A 23619-nucleotide genomic window follows, 5' to 3' on the forward strand; every position below is an offset into this window, starting at 1 on the left:
TGAATAATGAGAACAAGCTGCATTGTATGCAGATCCCAGGCAGCAACAAGAACATCATCAACAACAACGAGAATATCAGAGGATACATAGGCAGCAATTGATTCTTCGTGTGCTACTCTCACAAAACTAGCAAATGCACACAGACGCTCTGACTATAAGAAGAAAATAAAGAGAGAGAGAAATCCAGAGACAATACCGCATGGCGCAGTGCTCGATCTGGGGCAATGGCTATGTGTCCAGCTGCTTGAGCGAGATTCTCCCGCCTTCGAGTTGTATAGCATCAGGATTGCTAATACTGGGCATGTATCATTTATACTCGCGAAAAGGAAACATACTGCGCAGACCCGAGTACATGACCGTCCTGTCACCGCTAGCTATAAAGTTAGAGCTCTTGTGTCTTCTACTTGGAGGTGTTCTCTCTTTCATTCGTGGCTACCAATCCGATACGGTCCTTTCAACGGCGAGCCCGCCCGCGTATTTGCTGCTTCTCGTAAAGCTAAGATTGTCTTCGGGATCTAGTTTGATTCCAACTCTGCAAACTCACTCGGTAGTACTCTACACATTGCAATGCATTTTTTGCGCAGTGACTGCCCACGCGCAGGTAGTGACAAACGCAGCACAACCCCTGCTTCTCACTACGCTCATCCAGAGCGCCATTTTTGCGATCCTCTCTCTCCTCCACCTAGCGTCCACGCGACAGCCCATGGATAATAATGATGCGGGCGACATCAGAAAAGACATGACTGCTAGCTTTCTCTCGCGCATGTCGTTTTCCTGGCTCGATGAGCTCGTTTGGAAGGCATTCCGGGCGACGCTAGAGGTGCCGGGTCTGTACCCGCTCAGTGAAGAGCACAAGTCGGAAACTATCGCTCGAGAGTTTAGTTCTATATCCTCAGCCAACCTGCTGCGCCGGCTGTGGCAGCTTACCAAATACGACGCCCCTGCGCTGGGGGGCTGGGCGGCTGTCAACAGCGTGGCCGTGTACATTTCGCCGGCACTCATACAAATATTTCTCACATATCTGGACGCTGCGGATGGAACAGCGTGGCTGTGTGTCGGCGGTTTTCTCGCTGGTGGCATCCTGGCTGGCACAGCAGACTGCCAGTGCGAGTGGAAACGCCGTCAAATCAGCGCAAAGGTCCGCGCGGTGCTCGTCAATGAGATATACGAAAAGGTCCTCCGAAAGCGCATCACACGGTCAACATCTGGAGAAGATGGGGAGGCCACCGGCGGTGACATTTTCAACCTCATGTCCGTCGACGCGGAGAGCGTGAGCGCCGTGAGCGGCGATCTGTATTTCGTCTGGGTCGCGTTTCCCGTGCAGACAGGCATTGGGACATGGCTGCTATACAGGCTACTCGGGATCAGCGGCGTGCTGGGCGTGCTAGCCATGATCCTTTTGCTGCCTCTCAACTTCCTAGTTGCGCGGCGCGCGATGGCGGTGCAGGCGCAGGTGTTGGCAGCCAGTGACAAGCGAATCCACGCAACGAATGATGTGTTGAACAACCTCAAGACGATCAAATACTCGGCGTGGGTGCAGCCGTTTATGAAGCGCGTGTTGTCGAAACGAAGCGCCGAAATCAATGAGCTGCGCGCGCGGTATATCTGGTGGTCTGTCAATATGACCACGTTCCACGCACTGCCGTTCGTCGTGACTATGATCACGCTTTTCTTGTATACAGTCGTCTGGGGGGGTTCCCTACGCACGTCCACAGCCTTCCCAGCGCTGGCTATCTTCGGCATCATCCGAATTCCCTTGGACCGCATGGCGAGTGCGGCCAGCTTCATGATGCGCGCTTATGTGTCTTTGAGGCGGATCGAAAGCTTCTTGCTGGAGGGGGAGACGGGCAAATACCAGCAGCTCAGTGCTTCTGCTTCTGATTCTGATTCAAGCCGCGTTGGTTTCGAGAATGCCACTTTCTCGTGGCCTAGTGCAGTCGTTGGAACATCCGCTGACCATACATCTGGAGAAGACATCTTACTGACTGCGATGCCAGCCTCACCTTTCCGCTTGGGTAATCTCAATATCGCCTTCCAGACGAACGCATTGAACATCGTCTGCGGCCCCAGCGGGGCTGGAAAATCTTCCCTGTTGCTCAGTCTGCTGGGTGAGATGGACCTGCTCCATGGCCGCGTATTCCTCGCTCACGACGAGAACCCCTCGTCGTCAAGTTCCTTCAACAATACCACCGCCTACTGCCCACAGGATCCCTGGATTATGAACCGAAGCATCCGGGACAACATCCTCATGGAGCAGCCGTTCGACGGCCCTCGCTATGAGCGCGTGCTGCACGCCACAGCGCTGCAGCCTGACCTGGCCGCCATGGACCACGGTGACCTCGCTCTCACTGGCGAAGGGGGCTGTCGGTTGTCAGGTGGGCAGAAGCAGCGAATCGCGTTAGCACGCGCGCTTTATAGCCCGTGCAAGTGTGTGCTCCTGGATGACTGTTTGAGCGCCATGGATGTGCATACGGCGAACCATGTTTTCTTCCATGGTATCAAAGGGTTGTTGATGCGAGGGCGGACATGCATACTGGCTACGCATGCGGTGCAGTTAGTTACGCCACACTGTGGGTATGTGGTGGTCTTGGACGAGGGCCGCGTAGTCGGCCAGGGAACGCCGGAGAAAGTGATATCCGAGGGTCTGGTAGCAAGTGATTATGTAGGTACTAGCTCGACCCAGGCTCATGTTGAGTCCGCAACGCTCGAGTATAGTGTCGAAGTAGACGACAAGCCCCATGATGTCGAACCCCAGTCAACGTACACAGAAACCAGGGCCGAGGGCAAGGTGGCCTGGGCTGTCATGCGCACATATTTGGCGACTATGGGAAAAAAATCGTACTGGATACTCGTGCTTATCATGTTCGGTGCACAGCAAATCGCCACTCTCGGCACAAGCCTCTGGATCAAGCAATGGGCTTCCGAATATGACAAGGAATCAAGCTCCAAGCCAAACGTCTCGTATTATATCGCTGTATATGCCGCCATCTTCCTCTTCTACATGCTCATCACATTTGTACGAGACCTCTTCACGTTGCATGGCGCTCTCCGTGCGTCCGCGGCGATATACTCCAGCCTTCTCGGCGCTATCCTCAATGCCACTCCGCTGTTCTTCGACCGCACCCCTTTGGGCCAGATCACGAACCGCCTGACCAAGGACGTCGAAGCCATGGATCAGTCACTGCCAGGATTCTCAATCAACGCACTGCAGCTCGTCGCGTCCATGGCCATGATGCTCGTGCTGATCTCGACTGTTGTGCCGGTGTTCCTTGTGGCAGCGGTGTTCATCTGTGCGGCGTACTACTTGGTGACGGTCCTGTACATCAACGGCGCGCGCGACCTGAAGCGCATCGAATCGGTGCAGCGCTCGCCTATTTATCAGAACTTCTCTGAGAGCGTGGCAGGGTGTGTGAGCCTGCGCGCCTACGCACACGCTACGGCCAGCTTCACGCATCAGAACCGAGTGCTTGTCGACAGCATAAACCAGGCGTATCTGCTGCAATGGGCAACGCAGGCATGGCTGATGTTTCGCATTGACGTACTCAGCTCGCTTGTGTCGTTTTTCACCAGCATGTTTGTGCTGCTGAACTCGTCTCGCATCGACCGCGGCAGCGCTGGCCTGGTGCTTACATTCGCTGCCAGCTTCACCGAAAACGTCATGTGGTTTGTGCAAATATACAGTATCCTGCAGCGCGATCTCAACTCGATTGAACGCATTCTGGAGTATGTCGGCGTCGAGCAGGAGGAAGAAAAGAAGGACAGAGGCATCTACGACCTGCCCAGCCCGTGGCCGACAGAGGGCCGGGTGAGCTTTCACAGCTTCACAGCCCGCTACACGAACGATCTTGACCCGGTTTTGGACGATGTCAGCTTCGAAATACCGCCGGGCCAGCGCGTGGCTGTCGTTGGGCGTACAGGGGCTGGCAAAAGCTCACTCGCGCTGGCCTTGATTCGGGCGCTGCGCCCGGATACTGGACATGTTGAGATCGACGGCGTAGATATTCGCTCTTTGCCCCTGGAGCAGCTACGACAGGCGATCACGCTGGTGCCGCAGGATCCACAGCTGTTCGAGGGCACGATCCGTGACAACCTGGACCCTCTGCAAATGCACAGCAACGCGGAATTGGTCTCGCTGCTGCGCGATATGCACGTCAGCCAGGCGACTGACAGCTATCTGAACCAAGCAGCAACAACACTGTCGCGCGGCCAGCGGCAGCTGCTGTGTATTGTGCGCGGGATATTGCGCAAAACACGCATTCTGGTTCTCGACGAAGCAACGGCGTCGTTGGACCACGACACGGACGCAGCCATCCAGGCGACTCTCAGGATCAGCATAGCCCAGGGAACGACAGTGCTGACGATTGCCCACCGGTTGCACACTGTGGCTGATTACGATAAGCTTGTGGTGCTTGATGGAGGGCGAGTAGTGGAGGACGGCCCTGTTGCGGAGCTGCTGGAGCGACGCGCTGCGTTTTGGCGGTTGTGCGAGGAGGCGGGCTACCAACCCGGTTGATTGATTGATTGATTTGACCATCCCTGCATGTATGCCTGGGTAGGGGTGTGTGAGTACGAGTATGATGTTTGGAAACCGTCAATGAGTTTGATCTTGTATATTTTACATTCAGCCCAATACCGGCAACACAAGCGCCAAAGGTTCTCAATAAAGGCCATCAACTCTCTTATTGAAGCCATATACGCGGACTCACCGAGGAAGTATTGAATTACTTTTGGTGTTTATGGAGCACAATAAGCGAACGTGCATGTATCAATACGAGTACGCATAAGTAGACTTTGTGAAATGCGAACTGTATCTTTAACGTACCTAAAGGCTGCTGTTTATGTATGAGCAAGAAATACCCAGAGCGGGAGACATGCCATGGTATTTTTGTTTCAGAAACAAGCAGAGTTCTTGACTGGAATACCAGGAATTTGTAAATATATAAAATTTGTAAGACATGAATTTTATACAGCTCGATACACATCCTTACAGCAAACAACATGCTCTAAGTAGTGAAATCAGCCTTCCAATACTGACTGAATTGTACCAAGTACAGATCTGACCATTTCCTGCGAAAGTATACTTCCATCGCTGTCATAGGTAATTTCTAAATCTTCTCCAATTCTGCGTGCATAAAGTTCAGGTCTTTTTCGCGGAAGTAACGTGCTCTCGTGGATGAAAACAGAATATTTGATGCTTGATTGCGATGTTGACCCAAATTCAGGCATGAACGCGGTTCTCCATCCAAAGTCGCTCTCCGTTGCAGGCCAGTCTGTGCATTCCTGAATAATATCCGCCATTCCAACAGACTCAAAATGAGAGTCTTGGATAAATTGACGCTGAAGTCGAACTGCAACAGTTAGAAGAGTATCCCTGGCGTGAATTTTGACTCGGACCGGGAGCTCTGCCAGACAAGGCCCAATTGCCTCTTGCAATTCCGACGGCAACATTGCGCGCCCAGTAACAAGACGCCCAAATAAAACATTAGACGTCTTATAGTTGGCAGAGAGTGCCAAGGCAATCGCAGCGTGGAACAAAGAAGCAGTGCTAACATTTTCTTCTATCGTTGGAAGTTTAACTTTCATCGTTATTTGCAAATTATCCTGTGAGCTGTCCGTAGAGTCTGCAGCGTCTGTTTGCTTCCAATTGAACACGCACGACCCATACATGACAGATTGCCAGTACAGAATGCTTTTTGATCTCTTGTTCGATGTGTAAGCAATAAAGCCAGCGAATCCAGGACTCTGAGTAACTATTTTTGTACCGTCATATAGCCCAAAGATGACGTCGAATATGGAGGAGAGGCAGAATCCATCAAAGTGGGCGTGCGAACATCTGAATACAAGTTTGTTGCCACCGATAGAATCCCTGACTCCAAAAAAGCGAATGAAGCTTTGGCCAAGTGCGCGCTCTCTTTTCAGATCTTCCTCGCACATTTTAGTTGTAAATCCTAGAGATTGTGCATGGTTTTCGTAAAGATCGAACCCTATTTCAATACCTTCCACGAGGACCTGCCAAAAGGAGCCATGTATAGTGATGAAGATCATCCGAAGAATGTCTAAATATTTGACTGCTGATGAGCATGCCGACGCTAATCTGCGAAAATCAACGTCTGTCGGAAGATCAATTATAAAATAAAACCAGCGGCTCGGAGGATCGCATAAGGCTTCGTATATGCATAGCTTCTGGAAATCAGTCGTAGGCAGAACGTCCATGATCTTTGTAGTGACCTTAATTTGAGGTATGACGAGACGTTCAAGGAATAGAGGTACATCATCCGCTTGGGTAAAAGAGAACGGTGCAACACTAGGCAGACCCTCTGTGGCCACGTCCTTCCCTACCTCGAGTACTTTCGCCAACTCGCAGAGCTGAGAGCGCTGAAGTACGTCGGCGACGGTCAGGAAAAAGCCCTGTTCGCGGAGCGCTCCGACCAGTCGCATTGCCCCGATTGAGTCTCCGCCAATACGTAGGAAGCTGTCGTTCGCGCTGATACTGTCAACGTCGATCCCTATGACAGATGCCCACAGTCGCTGCAGTACTTGCTCCGTCTTTGTCGTCGGCGGCCGTCGCTCACCACGTAACGGATTCAGTGCTATTAACTGTCTGAGCGAGAAGGACGAACCTATTTCGCGAAGTCGCCGCCGATCGGTCTTGCCCGTCGCTGTGACTGGGAGTTGGTCCATCGGAATGTACGCGATTGGAACCATATACATCGGCAGCACGGCTGTCAGCTCGTCATTCACTCCCAGCGTTGCGTTTGCCACTGCGGTCTCTAAATTCTCGTTTTCTAATCCAGATATGGCGACAAACACGACAAGAACTGCATTATCAGAGGCCCGTGGAGTGATTATCTCTGCCACCAACAATGTGTCGTCTGTCTTCGAGGCTAGATATTGTTGAACGTGATACTCGACCTCGCCGAGCTCTACTCGCTGACCGTGAATCTTGACCTGTGAGTCTTTCCGTCCAATGAACTGGAGCGTTCCATCCACATTATACCGTACCAAGTCGCCGGTTTTATACAACCGGCCGCGTCGACCAGGCACGCCAGGGCCGCCACTCAGTAACCACACCGGGTCTTCAATAAACGCCTGCGTTGTCTTCTCCATATCGCCGTGGTAGCCTTGACCAACTAATGGACCCTCAAGAAGGAGTTCACCAGTACATCCTATTGCAACCAGTTGCGTATGGTTCTGTCTATCCACTACCCACGTGGTGGTGCCAATACCCTTGCCGATCCCTGGCTCAGTTGTCTTATCTCCCTCGATCCATTCTAGTGAGCTTCTCACCGAACACTCCGCAGGACCATAGGCATTAATTGTTGCAGTCGACGAACGCCACTGGTGTGCATCTTTTGCCGTAAGACTCTCTCCACCAAAACTCACATAACGAAGATCAGGAACTTCAGCGGGATCCACAAGCCGGGCGACTGTTGGCGTCCAATCAATATAGTTCGCTTTGAATTGCTGCATAGACTGGACCAGATTGTTCCGTCGATCATCCTGGCATGGAATGCAAAGGCATCCTCCGGCATATAACGTATGCAGTATATTCGACCATGCTACATCAAATGCGTACGACGCATAGTCATATACTCGCGAGGTGGGCTTGAACCCCAGAGCATTATTCTGATGCCAGAGAGCGCTACTAAAGTTGGTATGTGTAATTATAGCTCCTTTAGGTGTGCCTGTGCTGCCAGATGTGAACACAATATATAGCTTGCTCGTAGGTTGCACCTCAGGTAAGTGCACTGCAAAATCCAGACTTGATTGTGTCAGATGCAGATGCGAGTCATTGATCACAACCACCGTTGCATGATAAAGCCGACCAGCCAGGGCATGGTTAGCTACTGACGATAAGATCAAATTTGGATTTACCTGCTCCAGAATTGTTCGGAGTCGCTTTTCTGGCTGCTCTATATCCAAGGCAAGTGATACACCACCGGATTTCATGACGGCAATCATCGCGACCGGCACCCACATTGACTTTTCAAAACATAGTGGTATAATAGCACCCGGTGTTACCCCCTGCTCGACTAGATGGTATGCCAGCTTTGTTGACAGCTTGTCTAGCTCCGTATATGTGAGCTCGCCATCCCAAGCGCACACTGCTGGTGCCTCTGGCTGCCGTTGTACTGTATCGGCAATCATCTCATGTACGCAACGGTTGATCGTTTCTGGCACTGTTGCATTCCACATCCAGATATCCCGCAAGTCTTGAACACTAGTTGTTTCTAGTTCGGAAAGCCTTTTTACACTATTAGCTGGGGTGTACACCTGCCGTAGTACCTGCTCAAGCTGGTGTGCTATCCTTTGCACCTGCCTAACGTCGATAGTTGTAGAGTCGAACCCAATGCGCAGTTGCAGTCCATGCGTTTTGAGTTGACAGATCACCACCATGGCGTGCGTGCTCAGTGCGCCAACGTCAGTACTTGTCATTTCATCGAATTGAGGTGTAAATAGCGTGCTTGGTCGTTGTTCGCTATCTTCTTCCACTGACCGAATCACTAGGAGCGTCTGGAACTGTGAACCTCGCTTAACATTGGCACTTATACGTCGAATCCACTGTATTCCCACTTGCTCAAAAGGTACCATCTCCACACTCTGTCTCTGTATCTGTTGGAGCAAGTCCCCCACGCTTTTTTGTCGATCTATAACTACTCGAACTGGCACCATTGCATGGGTTGGACCAACAGTACGTTCGATCCCCGCAACTGCAACTTGCCGGCCTGTAACGACGGCACCAAATATCACATCATCTGAATCAGTGTAATGCGCCGCCAGAATTGCCCATGCTGTCCGTAATGCTGTCGATACTGTGACATTGTCCATGCACCATTCCAATTCCGTAACATGGTGATCAACAGTACTATCTATCCGAGGTTGGTATGCTGGAAACGGGAGTGGTGGAAATGGCACAGCCTTGGAGTCGGTGAATTGGGCTTTCCAGAACATTCCGGCAGTGTCTTCATCAACACTTCCGACGTGCTTCACAAACGATTGGAATGGTGTGAGCGTATTCCGGGTTTGATCTAAATACGTCTCCTCTATAGCTGGGAGCAATAGAGCCATCGATGAGCTATCACAGACCGTGCAAAACAACGTCCATACGAAGAAATTTGCACCATCTTCGTTCTGCTCGACAAAACCATATCTGCTGAACGAGGAACCTATCTCCATTGCCGTCTGCTTATCGATGTTCAGATATTCCTGGAGATTATTCTTCTTCGTCCACGAGACGGACTCATCCAATACTACATGCACATAGCCTTGACCGGGGAGATTCACGATTCGTGCCCGCAATATTGGCGTTGCTGCCACAACTGCCTCCACCGCTGCCTGAAAGCGTGAAATATCGACTTCGCTTCGCAGTTTCAGCACATATCGTGACAAATAGTCGCCTGCGCGTGTGAGTGATGACGTCAATAGTCCTCTCTGCCATGGTGTGCATGGGAAAATGCCTTCTACGCGATTCGGATCTATATCGCATAGCAAAGCAACTTGCTCAAGTGCGTCGTTTTTGATGATAGTATTTCCCAACAGTGAAGGAGATAGTGCCATATTCAATGCAAAAATTTTCGCCGATGATTTCCAGTTTTTATTGTTGTTTTTATTTCCCTCTTATTTTGCAACGATGGTTAGATAATTTCCAAACAGATGGACTACTTTCATTATAGTTATTTAAATGAAACGTAAAACTATTGATAAAAACGAAATTCATCAGTGTTTCTTTCGTGCTCGGTTGCATATGTTAGCTCATAGGCAAGACTCCACTCGAGCAGCGGAACATAGAACCCATATTGTAATTTACGGTAGGGGTCCAAATGTTTGAATCCAACGCTAAAATAGCGCTTCCACTATTCCATAATAAGTTAGTGGCGTTCTGAAAACGCGTATTTGTTTTGATGCTGTTTTTATTTTAAGTTTGTTTATCCTACCCTAGCTTAGGCCCAGAAATAATTGCTTGGCGTTTCCACTTTACTAATTTAGCTTTGGATTCAAATATTTGGCCAGGCGGTGTATATGAAACAGTTACTTATAGAATCCACAGATCGTTACATTTTCTTACTTCATGACATGGTCAGACGTGAAATTCTCAGCTAGCCGGCTTCCTTCGTCTCCGCTCTTTCATCCGGTCTGACGTGCTATGGCTACTTACTACAGCAAAGCTGAAAGGATTTCGGTCTCAAGTACGATTTGCCTTGCGTGATTGTTTATCTGTTATACGACATGGATCTGCTAAACTAGAACCAGAAGTACTGCGTCCTCACGCGCAACCTGGTTCATGTAATCTGATTACTGGGTACCTAGGCAAAGTTACGATTACATACAGGCCGCAGGTAAGCTTGGTGTAAATTGCAAGTGCATGGGATGGCGATTTCACGTATGCAGAGCTAGACCGTCTGTCCACAGCATTCGGGTTGCGCCTGGCAAGTGATGCTGGCATAGGACCTGGAAACATCGTACCATTGTGCTTTGAAAAATCTAAGTGGGTGCCAGTTGCCATTTTATCGGTGATAAAGACTGGAGCGGCTTTTACTTTGATAGATGAAAATCTTCCGGACGACAGATTGCGCCGAATTGCAAAGCTTGTGAGCCAAGACGCGAAAGTGGCACTTTCATCAAGCTCTCAGAAACATCGGGCACAGCTGTCAAGGTAGCATAATGGTCTAACAATGTCATGTTTTCTTTGAGACGGGCGTCCGCACCTATGACGCGTAAAACTACGGTAGAGAAGGACGTCTATTGCCGTGGCTGGCTTTGTGACCTGTGACGGGTCCAAGCCGATTGACGAACAGTGTCCTGTCGCGATGCAAAGCTGGCGAATCCGGCTAATCACTGGGCGATCCTGGAGGCAGCTGGCATCGTGACGAGACATTCCCGATAACCCAAAGAGGTCTTTCAGCAGCGAGGCCAATCATGTGGACCTGTTCGAGATCCGCTCGCGCGGTCGACGTCGCTACCACGCCAGATGAGTATCGAGACGCTCTCAAGCCGGAATGAATTTGTTGGGAGGCGCTGCTACTGGCCAGAGGATCCCTCCGTGATCTGCGTCGTAAACTATTTCTCTTGTTTTCTCTTTTTTTACCCCCGTTTTGTCCGGCCTTGGTATCGATTTTGCGGCGCAGACTGACCAGACTCGTATACCACTCTACTAGTTCCTAGTTAGATCGTCGATTCTGCTCGCTGTTGGCCGGCCCATGCCTATTTCGGTCAACACAGCTTCCGCAATCACGTCGGTGGCTCGGTGACAGTGGTCGACACCGCTGAATGGTAACAATGAACTCCGTTATATATACAGCCAGATTTGAAACTACATTCACTTATTTACACTCTCTTTGTTCCATTGCCCCCACTGCGGAGATACTTCTGCCATGCACTAGTCAAATTATAGTTAACATGGTAGATGCATACAGTAGTGATAAACTGCGAACTATACTCTTCCTGGTCCAAGGCAGCATGTTGGAAGTGGGGCATAGTAGAACAGGGAGAGTATGAAGAATGCGAAGGCAATTTCGAATATGCTGTATAGTTACTATCAACAGCAACGGTGGAATGGCTTGACAAGACCACTGGTGTTCGTCTTCGAGCGCTCCTCTTGCGGGCTGCGTCGGACCTACCAGGTCCAGACGCCCATACCAACGTCGGGTGTGAGACCGTGACGATCCAATCCCTATCTGGAAAGGACAATGGCCCGCCCCGTTCCCTCTGTATCGTTGCCGTGCCGTGTCACAACGCGGCACAGAGTTCTAGGCCGACGCCACGACGCGCATAACCCGCATGACATGCGGATCACGTGAGCAGCCTAGCTCTCTGAGTCTCCGTCGTTATGCCGTGCATTCAAATGTTACTCACCTGCTTGCTCATTTTGAGTAAGTGGGATATGTACGTCGCCTCCGACAAACCGGTGGGGAATCATGCGAGAAGTCTCATTTGACTGGTCTTGTTTTATATACTAAAAAAGGTAAAAAAAAAATGAGACTTATAACGTCAGGTATGTTTTTGTTCTTTTGGTTAATGATGTTTGGGCTTGGAATTACTTAATTAGGCGAACTCTTACGGCACCTGTCCAGTCGTGGTAGATCTTCCTTAGCTCGAACCGAACAAGCGCGGTCGAGGTACGAGCTGTGGCACTCTTAATCTGGAGCAAACGGGCAAGTTGGGCGGTACTGAATGTGAATTGGTAGCTCCGGCAGCCCCGGCAGTAGCGTCTGCGTGCATCTCCTCGATTGGTGCTCAGAGGTTGAGTTATCGCACGTGTCAGGGAAAGCTGCGTCTGGCGGCCAGGCGCTTGCTCGACCGTGAGTCGGCGCGCCGTGTCGACCGCGGAGTCGCCGATAATCTTTGGTGCAGAGAGCAAGATGGATGATCATAGACAGTGAAATGGTGCGCTAACTGAATCTGGCAATAGCAGTAGTCCGATTTGACAGGGGAGCAGTGCCTATTTTAGGCAGTAGTCGAGACCGATAACTCCATCGCATTTCCACCAGCGATCAACCCAGTTCACGAATTTTGCGACCCCTCGCAACGTAGCACCTGCTTCAGTTAGTGAATGCCTAATTGGTTGGAACCAAGAAACAACCCCCACCGGGGAGAAACCGTCGGGTTCCTATTCGTGTGGACTCGCGGTGTTGGTTTGGTGTACGGAACCCTAACCAGACGGACCTCTCTAGCACGGCGTTGGTGGCGGCGGAGACAAAGAGTCGCAAGCGCCACATAGCCTCCTCGTTCAACACCGCAGGGTTAGAAACGGGGTTATCCAGAAGCGGCCCGAAATCGAAAGGAACTCGATGGGCCGCTGATGGCCATTCGTGAGACGATCTCTAAAAGATCCGCTGAATTGCGGGGCTTAAGAAAACCGGGTGACGGCTGGGAAATGTCACCAACGGGTTGTCGCCAGGCGCTGTAATAGCTGGAGCTCCGATCATTGCTCTGGGCTCACGGCTTGCCAAGCGAAAGTTGTGCGCAGCCAACATTGTGAGCAAGTGAGCGACTGCGAAAGGAGTAGGAGATACCGTTGTTGCCTGCATCTCCTATCGGAAATTGTGATATTAAGTGGAATTGGAAGTAAAAGTACTCCTTATTCTTCGGGATGTTGTAGAAACAGGCGAGCATGAAAGTGATCGAATATCGATCAGAAGATAGACGAAGTGTATTCCGACGTTGTAGCTCATCCACTCAATCAATCATGGATTTGCGGCAGAAATACCTCGATTGGAACATCGCGTGATATGAAGCCGGCTGCCAGGTCTCGAGACTGGAGCAGTCTCATCTCATCGAGTCGACTTGTGGGGGACGGAAGTTATCCATGCATTCTCGCTCGGAACCAGGACCTTGCCACTGAGTGAAGTATTGGGTGGACCACGTACAATGAAGTAAGATCCTAAGACGATACAGAACGGTACCAGTCAGGTCTAGTACTCTATGCTATGGCACATGGTGGGGTAGCTGATGTTTTATTTATTTTCCACTAAGCTCTCCGAGCTTTTCTATCGTATTCAAGATCCCACCACTTGATATGAGCAGATGCACGTACACCCTGAACTTCGTGTGAGGAGACAAAATTTGTTTGAATGTTGACTCGGAGGTGCGGCGTGAGCATTCAAAGCACGGCGTGACTTTACGGTGCTCACTCTGATACGTTTGTTCCACTACCACAGAGAGGATGGTTTTGCTTCATGGGCGGCGTTTTTCGACTTGCTTTTCATCAGCCCTTCCATCGTGCTGGTCCATTGATTGATGCAATTGTATAAGTCCCTAACATCCGTCAGCACTTCATCTAGTGTCAGAAGAAGGAGTCACACTTGACATCCGCCGAAATGGCGTTCGTTTTCTTCTCGATGGCCTTGATGTCTTTTTCCATGATGTCCATCCTAGTGTCTTGTTTGCTGCTAAAGAGATCGAGTCAACGAACGCACGGGCGGCTGCATAGGGATCCTCACTCTCGGATCGCCGGGATGTCTTCCGGAACTACATTCATTGCCTGCCTCGAAAAGTTCTCCTTCCGCGGGCTGGGCGCATTTTTGTCCTCTTCTGTCGGTGGTGCCGCCGAAACTGCCGGGTTCCCACGCCGGTCGCCACCCAGGATTTGTTTCTTCCACTCTTCGAAACTGCTTGCCATCTTGTACGATCGCGAGACGCTGCTGGGAACTGGTCCGGAAAGAATTCAACTAGTTGCGAAATAAAAGTCCAGCTAGATGCGCGTACCACTTCACTTTCCAACTCCTCCCATCCCTTTTTAGCTACACATCGGTGGATCCTGACTAAGACGTCTCTCGTCGTATCGTCGTGGGAATCCTTGAACCCAACTCAAATAGACATCTAAAGGTATCATCAAAAGTCGCAAGGGGCAAATAAAAAAGCCCAAGACAGGTGGCACGTGAGGCTGCATATACGTCGGGTATCCTGACCAGAAGCACACTCAAAATGGGCAGTAGCGATTGGAAGAGGCCAACCACCGAATTTCTCGCCCGGCCTGGTTCTTTTTTCTTCTTTTTTGCTCATGTGGGGCATACGGTGCTCTGCATGTTGTTCCATGTTGAGGAGTGCTGTTGGCCTACTTTTGGGATCCTACTTGAGCGATGGGTGATCCACTTCCTAGTGATACATTCTTGCTAGCACCATTCGGATGGAAAGGAGCCATCTGACAGGACTTTTGAGAAACGCAATCGTCACCATTCACACAAGTGGCAAACCTGAGAATCGGCGCGACAGAAAGAGACGTGATGGCGTCGCAGCGCAAATGGAAACTCTTTTCGGAAATCCATGCGATGATGGATGAGCCTTGCCTCAAAGAAAATGAGCTCTCCCGAGCGATCGAAGAAGCGCTCTCGTTTTTGGGTGCTGCTGTAAGTTGGACGTCCCTCATGGGCCCTCGCAAAGATCGCAGAAAGGATCATGGACTCTCCACGTGCATCCGGCATTACCCCTACGGGATTTACTGATATAAAGCTTTCAAGTACTGCAAAATATGCGTTATCCCTATTAACCTAGTCCAACCACAATATATCATCAACAGTGTCGTTAAAAATGAATGATCAATTTATGAACAGAACCTCAGGTTCTACAGGGATACCTCCAGACTCCCAGCAGAACTTTAATCCAGCTATGGCCCGAACAAAATTGGATATGCAATACCCAGGTCTTCCTGGCCAAAATTGTTACGTGTTATTGACGCGTATACCCGTCTAGAGGGGGAATGTATGACCGTAACGAAAGACAAAAGAGCCCTCACAGAAAGAGTCATTGCACTTGCGTAACGAATTGGTCGGTGTGAAGCAGACATGACAAGAATTGATAAATGGGTACAATCGGTTCGGCGGAAAACTTGACATCATACTTAAGAGAACAGTCTTCCTATTCAATGAAATCGACGAGGATGTGACAATTGATCTACAAAGACAGTGCGTGAAAAGGCAAAAGAGCGCAATAGGGACTGAATTTAAAACAGAGTATGAAAATGCGAAGAGTATTGTCAAGTGTCTGAAGCTGTGCCTTTGTTCCGCTCTGTAGCTTTTTTCAACATACTATCGACAATTGGGCGGGGAGCACTGTGGTAAAGGGCGCCAGAGTGTTATTACAGTTCATTTACACGCTCATCCTAGAAAGGTGGCTCCCTTAGTTTTTTTGCTTCACAGACCTCTGAAGCATCGTTGCATGATTAGACATTATTTGTTCCATTCGTTTTCTTTTTCGAAAGTCGATAGGTTCCATCGGAATAATCGGAGGCGGCGGAACTCCGTAAAATGACAGTTCCTGGTTCCGAGCTATCATTGAAAAGTAAGCTCGTGTGAAGTTCAAATTAGAGAAGGTGATTGTCTTGCAGCTCCTAGCCACGACCATTTGTTGACAGCCACACAGAGCCAGCTGAAATCGAGGATCGGCTACAATGCCATGGTCAATCATTATTGTTTGAAGTTATCCAACAGCAACAACGAACCTGGTTCCCCGTGTAGCAGTTCTGTCATCAAACTTGCACATCGCTCCTCGTGCAGGACGACATGATGTTCCAACTCTGATCCAACTAGTCTTGAAATGGACTCCAACTCACCATCTCGCCAGCTCACTTGTAGGCATCCGGGCTGGTTGCCTTGTCGAGCGCAAATATCGCGTGGCATCCACCGAAGGTGGTTCCTTACACCACGTAAAACCCCTTCCTGGTCGCGCACAGTGAGTCTGTATATGGCACCCAAAATAATTCTGGTCATTTCTTCAATGATATGGTCACAAACGAAACAATCGCTCAGAACCAGCTCCCTGCATCGATGCTTCTGGTGCATTTCTTCATACTTCAGCCATCTCTGGTGAACGTTCAAGGTTCCCTCCTTTCGATCCACCGCCATGTCGATATCATCGTTTTCACTGCTGACAAACCGCATCTTCATTTCATTCGTTTCGTTCCAAAGCGCCAACGTGGCTTTCAGACCCCGCTCGATATTCTTCGCGTATGGTGTCTCTGGAACCTTGCATTCTGCTACGTTTTGAAACAACTGCATCTGCTCTTCATTCGCAGTTCTGATGCAGGAGAAAATGAAGGAGGTTGGAACAGTCCCCCATGGCAGCGTAATGAAGGAGAGACCTGTTATAGATATCTCGTTCTAGGGCTTTTTGCGACCGAAACGATGAATGGAACTTTTCGACAAACAAAACTAGATTTTGATCGCACTGTATTTCGTGCAATTTTTTCAGACGTTTGAATTCAGAGTCAATATCTCCAGAGTTAGGGGTGATCTCCATGGTCTTTGCAGGCAATCAGGCTTGGAAGGACCGAGTCCACTAGGATTCAAAGCAAGTTTAAAAGGGAAGAATTCCAGACAGGCTTTCTCGGATATTGAGAATTTAAATTGTTACAGAGAATCGCCTGTGGGTTGGACGTATATAAACCAAAAGCCTTGGTTTGTCACTTACGTGATTTGGATGGGTAGTAGAAGACGAAGGACAATGTGTGGTCTATCATAATTGAGGCCAGGTGAAAGACATGTCTTTGTTTTCACCTACCCTTGACCCTTGGGCTCAATTCTTGGCCCATGCGAACCTCTGAAAATTGGTCTCCCGTAACAACCCATGGGGCAAGGAGTATTCTTGCTAAATTATATTGTCCGCAGTTGACGTAGTAAAAAGCTTGATAACGGCAGATGAACTACTTTACAGCCAAGGATACCAGAAAATCTTTGGCCAGCTCTTTTTGACTTTTTTTTCCACATCTTAGTGAGACACTAGAGATAGCATCTAGCTAATATGCTGCCAGCACATTTGGTTTCTGCTATCATTAAGACCCTTATCTCAACCTATACGAATAGTGCTACCTTATATGCCGATAAAGCGACTACAAAAAAGTATATAAACAAGGACTGGTTTCTTATTAACAACATCATCGCTGAAGATGGAGCACCCATCGCGTCCAGTCAAGTCTTATATCGCATACGGTCGCCCAGGAGAGTACAATGAAATTTGGTCTTTACTTTTCAATGATATGGGGTTTTTGGACCAATGCTGGCAACAGAAAATATTTTTCAGCCTGATAGGCGATATTGAACAAGATCCTCAGCGATTTGACAGAAATCGCTATATGGCATTGATCGTAGAAAACGACAGCCCATACCGCTTCGCACGAAATAGTTGGACAGCTTTTCGAAATTCACTACAGATGCATACGTATCAACAAGGCGATGTCGTGATCAACTTTCCCGATGCTCTCATTGACTTGAACATTTATACTTTTCTTTATGGTGGCATCCATCCAGACACACTACTCATGGGTCCAAACCACATAGTGTACGACTATTGTGCGAGTAGTCTGATGCGAATATATTCTACGTCGATGAATACTTATCGCGAACCTGTTCCGGGACCTACAGGGTGCCTTTATCCTGGGCCCATCAAGAGATCGGAAAACGACAGAGGGTACGTGGTGGAGTTTACGATTGCCGGGCAACGGCGACATTTGATTACCGTGCCCTCTATCATAGATACATGGCGCTGATTGGAACCCGAAGAGACTCGGTATGCTGCAATGGCTATTCTGAGTACTGTACAGTCATTGCAAAAACGGTGCACGCTTGTCGAGTCTTATATTCTTTCTCAACCCCGGCTTCTAAGGGCGCTAAACCTACGGAGGAACCTTGCCAAAATTCGTTTTTTTCCCCCCAAAAACTTTGAAAGTAATACCTGCTATTTCTAGAACAAACACAAATCATTCACGCCCGGTGGCTAAGCCGAAGGGTAACTATCACTGGTCTACTAATACATGTCCTAATACATGTCCTAATATATGCCGTGTGTCCTTAAAGCCCGTACATAAAAACTTTTCGTATATGCCATCTCATCTGTCAGTATCGTAGCGGATTCTCATGGGTCGGTAAGTTTATAGGATGGGCTGAAGGCGCTTCTTCACGTGTTCAACATCCTATCTCCGGCAGCATGGTTATATGGCGTCGAGTCGGCCCGTATGAAGGTTGTGAAGAATTGTAGATAGAAGGTTTCAGCATGTTCCACATCTTGATTTGATCGTGCTTTGGGTGGTTCTATAGAGATGCGTGCATCCAATTGATATGCCTACTATACTTTCCCGTGACCCGCAATTTGCAATTTGCAACAGTAAGAATAACATTCTACCGATAAGTGGGACATCGTACACATTTAAAGTTTGAGAATAGCCTTCGCAATGTAGCGGACAACGTTGATTACAAGAAACCGTTAGATAAAGAAACATCATGATATCGCCGACAGCTGTCGGAGTTTTCGGCAGCCGATGTAGTCAAAGCTTGCAAGTGTTTCGAGTCAATCGAATGACAGAGCCCGTCCAAATCCATAATTTGTTTGTTTAGAAAACGCTCCAATGCAAAAAACCATACATGTAAAAGCGATAGAATGACGTCAGTGCAGATAAAATTACTCCTTAATGGATAGGCAATAGACAGGGACTCTGTGAGGTGCTCCAGAGTGTCTCATTTGGTGAACTAGAAAGCAGTCGATTCAACCTCGCAGCTCTCTCTGGCATGATTACTTTTCTAACGATCAATAATATCCGTAGACTTGACCAGACTGGGGGAACATGATTCCTACAGTGGTGACCTATTGGAGGTGGGCGACACCAGTGGCGTTGGAAGCTGTCCAACTGAAGTCATTAAATACGGTAGTATGGTACTGTATCAGTATTCCTCATTAGTTGGAATCGTCTCCTCTATACACGGGAAATGTATGGACGAGACACTGCCCGACTACTAGGTCTCCTCCTAACGTTACAGTAGTTTGCACCTTCAGAGTAATCCGCGTATGAACCTGGAACGTGCATACCAATGCTGATGATATTCTGTAATAGTTTCTGAATTGCGGGATTCTCGACCTTTTGGCCTGCCGATATCGCTTGTGCTGCAGTTTGAAGTTGCATGGCTGTCAAGCTTTCAATGTCTCGTGAGATTAACGTCCATTGGTGGCGTTTGATGAGTAGGGAATTTCCTAGAGAAGAGCGTCGGAGTAGAATAATGTCATAGAGCAGATACATGAAGGTTTTATGTCGAGCAAACCTAGAAATATCAGTAGAAGTGTCGGTACTTTTGTGCAGAAGACCTACCTTCTACTGTGATGAGTTAGAGCCCATGTTGCGTAAGCTGCAATTGATATTGGTGTTGTTCGTTCTTCTAGATGTCCCCCTATACCTATCGGGAAGAGGGTCGGGAAAGCCGTAGTCAAATAATGAGGATCATCCCAGTCATTGAGAGGCGTCGTCTTGCATCTAACTGTGTAACGGATTAATGGTGTCCTCTTCCGGGCTTGATTATTACTGGTCGCGGCATGGGACCTGCTGGATACTAAGTTTAACAATGTATCGAGAATGCGAATATCGGGATTTTGGCGTTCCGCATTGATGTCAGCGGTAATGGAGCCGGTGAAAAAAGGAGCATCGCCCTTCTGGTTATGTGTGTCATCTGCGGCGTGAAAGTCATTCTCCAAGTTTCCTTCTTGATGTTATTTAAACTGGAACTAAATACAATACTGTATAAACAATACAGTACAGGCAGATTCAAAACCAGCTTCACCTATTTACATACTCTCTGATTCACTCAGCCCACTGCTAATTCAAAACGAGCTTCTAGCGCTATACTGGAGATAGACTAGCGTAGAGGCATAATGGACAGCATATAAACCGCATCCTGTTCCCACCGCATTCACTTCCTGAAACTTCTTCGGCCAACATTGAACCCTTCCATCAACATGGAAGGACCATCCCCATCACAAGCTCCAGACTCGGCACCTGAAGATCACGCACGCACAAAAAACACAATGAATGAAGTAAATCCACCGGCCTTTGATGTATGTATCGCACCCTACACTCTAACCATGTATATTCCTTGTCATGGCTGACACTATGTAGGAAAATGCGATATTTCTAAATTACGTGACCAAAAAGATTAAATATTATAGAAGGACGATCAGAGATCAAAAAAAGACAATCAGGGATCAGAAAAGGACAATCAGGGATCAAAAAAAGATGATCGGAGATCGGAGGAGGAGGTACGGTGTGTCCAGCCGCCATCCCAACCTACGGTCACGTGCAAGCACCAAAAGAAAATAGGCTTTATTAGCGAACCACATACAAATCCTGTTTACACACAGTCAATTCAGTTATTTTGATCAATTCCTAGTTCATGAATTGCCGGCCCGCAAAGGGTTCAGAGCGGAACTCTTGCGCACGTTGTGGAGCCCATTGTAGATGACCAATCTCTCGCGGAATGCCGTGAGTGGTTCTTGGATAAAGGTTTCATAACTGACAGGCAGGCTGACCATGTTGACATCAGGAAAGTAGGATTTTAACAATAGGGCAGAATGTACAAATCGAGACAATAATTTAGACGACTGATATATTCTTGTGTATATATCGTGGCCGCTAACTAGCCATGGGCAGAACTTGTCCCACGGCTGTTGAGTGGGCGCTTCAGTGTTTTTTCCGTCAAAGCCTGATTCACACCCCCTCAATTTTCTCGACATTGAAAACCGAACCGATGTCTTGTAGGATCTGTAATGGAACAATCATAAACATGTGGATATTTATGTCCGTTCTCTGAAACCTGCTTTAAGAAACCTTTGATACTAGGATAATCGCTCGATCCTTCCGCCCGATAAAGATGTTAAGTATCCCGGTGGCTGAAACAGTGTGGCAGGGATTGGGAACTTGTATATATATGTGACAGTCACCCCCACCTGTATTAGAAGAATCAATGAACAACTTACTATCACTTAGTTAACAAAAGAATTGGCGTTTCGAATCATTCTCGTAGGACAGTATCCCATATGCTACGTTGATCTCGTGTCGAACAGAGCTGGCTTTTTTGTACAGCCAAATTCGAAACCACCTTCACTTATTTACACACTCTTTCATTCACTCTGTCCCACTGCCAAGGCGCTTACTTATACCATAATACGCATCAGGTTAATTGTATATTATTAGATATTATCATATTTTATTTAAAACACTGCGTACAACACTATTCTATTATTAGCTAATAACTCCACTAGCTACATATTATAGAGGAGTAAATCGGGTAGGTTAGGCATTGAAATATATTTTTCACTTCAAGTTATACTGTAATCTTTTCCACTGACTTAGGCCCACTGGAGCCCATCATATCAACTTTTTTTCTTAATCATCTATGGAAAGAGGGACAAGGAAAATAAAAGAGGAGGGAGAACTTCAAAAGTACATACTGTAGAAGATTGTGAATCCTCCTGATTATTTCATTTTAAGCCAGCAAAGTAGTGGTGCTTTCAAGCATGATGTTTCCAGGTTTGGATGGAGTCTTCCCAGCTTGTGGCTTTTGGTATCGTGCAACTGCATAACTTCGTCGTAGGATCCTTGTAGTCGAATTCCTGAAAGCTGCTTGTCGTTTCAGTGGATTCACTTCCTGTTTCGGGGATTTCTGTCTGTGTTTCCTTGTCCTTCGTGGTTGTTCCTAGGACCAAATTCCATTGTTCCTTAGTGATCTGGGGGATTCCTTCTAGTAGCCAGCCGTTTACTTCTAACTGTTGCAGGGTTCTCCTTTGTTCTCGGTTTGAGGCCTCATGGCTATTTCTCCCGTCGTCTCGAAACATCAGGGGGTGCTGGGTTTTACCGCGTTCGATTTGTCCTTCTCCGTTCTGACCGGACTGTTGATGGGGGTGCGCTTCTCCCGGTTTAGCTTCTTCCTGGGGTGGTTCCCTTTCCAAGCCCTGTCTTTTTTCTATTATTGGTCCCCAGAAGTCCTTGACTTCGTCGACATGTGAATCTTCTTCTTCATCACTCTCATCGGGAGTAGTGTTTTGGTGGGCAACCGATACCCCGTGAGAGCTGACGTCATTGTTCTGGTCTTTTTGATCTTGCCTACACTGTCGTGAAAAGTGTCCCTTTCGCCCACACTTGTAACAGGCCTTGTCCTTCTTGCGCCGTGCCATTTCTTTCTTGCTAATCGCGGAATTAGGCTGTATCCTAATATCTCCATCTTTGTCATACTGAGGCCCTCCTCGTTGTGACATACTAGTTTGATGATTTCCTCTAAAATAACCGTGGCTTTTCTTTTCCATTTGACGGTTATATTGTTGTAAATCAATTCGTGATGCAACTTTTATCATATCTCGAAAAGTTTCTGGTCGAGGGTTCATTATAGATATCATATCCTTGACGCTTTTTTTGAGTCCTTGATAGAACTGGTCGCGGTGTCCTTGATCACTATACTTGAGGCCGTTGGACACTCGAAGGTAGTTCGAGATGTATTCCCTAACAGATCTGACTTGTTTGACATTCTGAATCTTATGAATCGTGACGAGTTCCTTGTTCGCAAAGTAAATTGTCATTTGGGTCAGGAAGGTATCAAGGGTTCCGAAAGCTCCCAAGAATGGTTCAACCGTCCCGATTAGTCGATTGTCTCCACCTGCTGCAGTACCGGTAGTTGACACTTGCGTCATTTTCTGTTCGAGTGCCTGGATACGTTGTATAGCATCCCTAAGTTCCGTTACAAGGGTGCTGTCACCTGAGGAGCTGGGTGCTGGAGCGTTACCTGCCATGGTAGGTAATGATTGCATATGTTGTTCTCCCAGTTCGTGTTATGAGGGTATTTTATTGTCAATCACGTCAACAAATCGTCTCTAAGATCGGGGTGGATATTCTATTAACAGAAGGCAAAAGTCAACCAGGTCGGTAAAGTAAAGTACTATCACAAGGATAGCCTGCAAAGATCGTTGAAGAGTAATAGTAGTATGCTATTTTCCTTGAGAAAATAAAACACGGGTAAACGAGTGCTCCTATATAGTTGTGGCCGAGATATCCCTTGATATATTATTTTGTCCACCTAAAATCACGTGGGGATGTGGGATGCCGTCATCTTTGTGGCATTGCTTCAGCATTTCTAATAATGCATATTGCAATATCTTCCATGCTGCCGTCATCCACTAACCCATAGTGGTAACTCTTTTCTTTCGTAACAAGGGAATCCCGTATTCTCACAGAATGAGGATCTCACTTGCTTAATGTTTATCTTGAGCCAGCAAATGCTGAAAAGCCCTTTGTATTATTATTACGTCACTCAAAACAATCCTCATTGTCATGAGGTTGCTAAGAAAAGGACTAATAAACGAATCTAGTTTAATAAC

At 48.0% G+C, this 23619-nt stretch overlaps 4 protein-coding genes across 4 annotated transcripts; 1 reads left to right on the forward strand and 3 right to left on the reverse strand.

Annotated features, from left to right (window-relative positions):
* Positions 1–199: 199 nt before the first annotated feature.
* TRUGW13939_08768 (uncharacterized protein) lies at positions 200–4513 on the forward strand (the record flags this gene model as incomplete). The annotated part of the gene is made up of 1 exon (XM_035491897.1): positions 200–4513. The coding sequence occupies one exon, from the start codon at positions 200–202 to the stop codon at positions 4511–4513; it is 4314 nt and encodes a 1437-aa protein (XP_035347790.1).
* A 503-nt stretch (positions 4514–5016) lies between these two features.
* Positions 5017–9558, reverse strand: TRUGW13939_08769 (uncharacterized protein; the record flags this gene model as incomplete). Its single annotated transcript, XM_035491898.1, has 1 exon — positions 5017–9558. The coding sequence occupies one exon, from the start codon at positions 9556–9558 to the stop codon at positions 5017–5019; it is 4542 nt and encodes a 1513-aa protein (XP_035347791.1).
* Positions 9559–15902: 6344 nt separating this feature from the next.
* Positions 15903–16493, reverse strand: TRUGW13939_08770 (uncharacterized protein; the record flags this gene model as incomplete). Its single annotated transcript, XM_035491899.1, has 1 exon — positions 15903–16493. The coding sequence occupies one exon, from the start codon at positions 16491–16493 to the stop codon at positions 15903–15905; it is 591 nt and encodes a 196-aa protein (XP_035347792.1).
* A 5269-nt stretch (positions 16494–21762) lies between these two features.
* On the reverse strand, positions 21763–23052 carry TRUGW13939_08771 (uncharacterized protein; the record flags this gene model as incomplete). Its single annotated transcript, XM_035491900.1, has 1 exon — positions 21763–23052. One exon carries the CDS (start codon positions 23050–23052, stop codon positions 21763–21765), a length of 1290 nt encoding a protein of 429 aa, XP_035347793.1.
* Between the last annotated feature and the right edge of the window lie 567 nt (positions 23053–23619).

Source organism: Talaromyces rugulosus, chromosome V (assembly GCF_013368755.1).
Source record: "Talaromyces rugulosus chromosome V, complete sequence".
Taxonomy (NCBI): domain Eukaryota; kingdom Fungi; phylum Ascomycota; class Eurotiomycetes; order Eurotiales; family Trichocomaceae; genus Talaromyces; species Talaromyces rugulosus.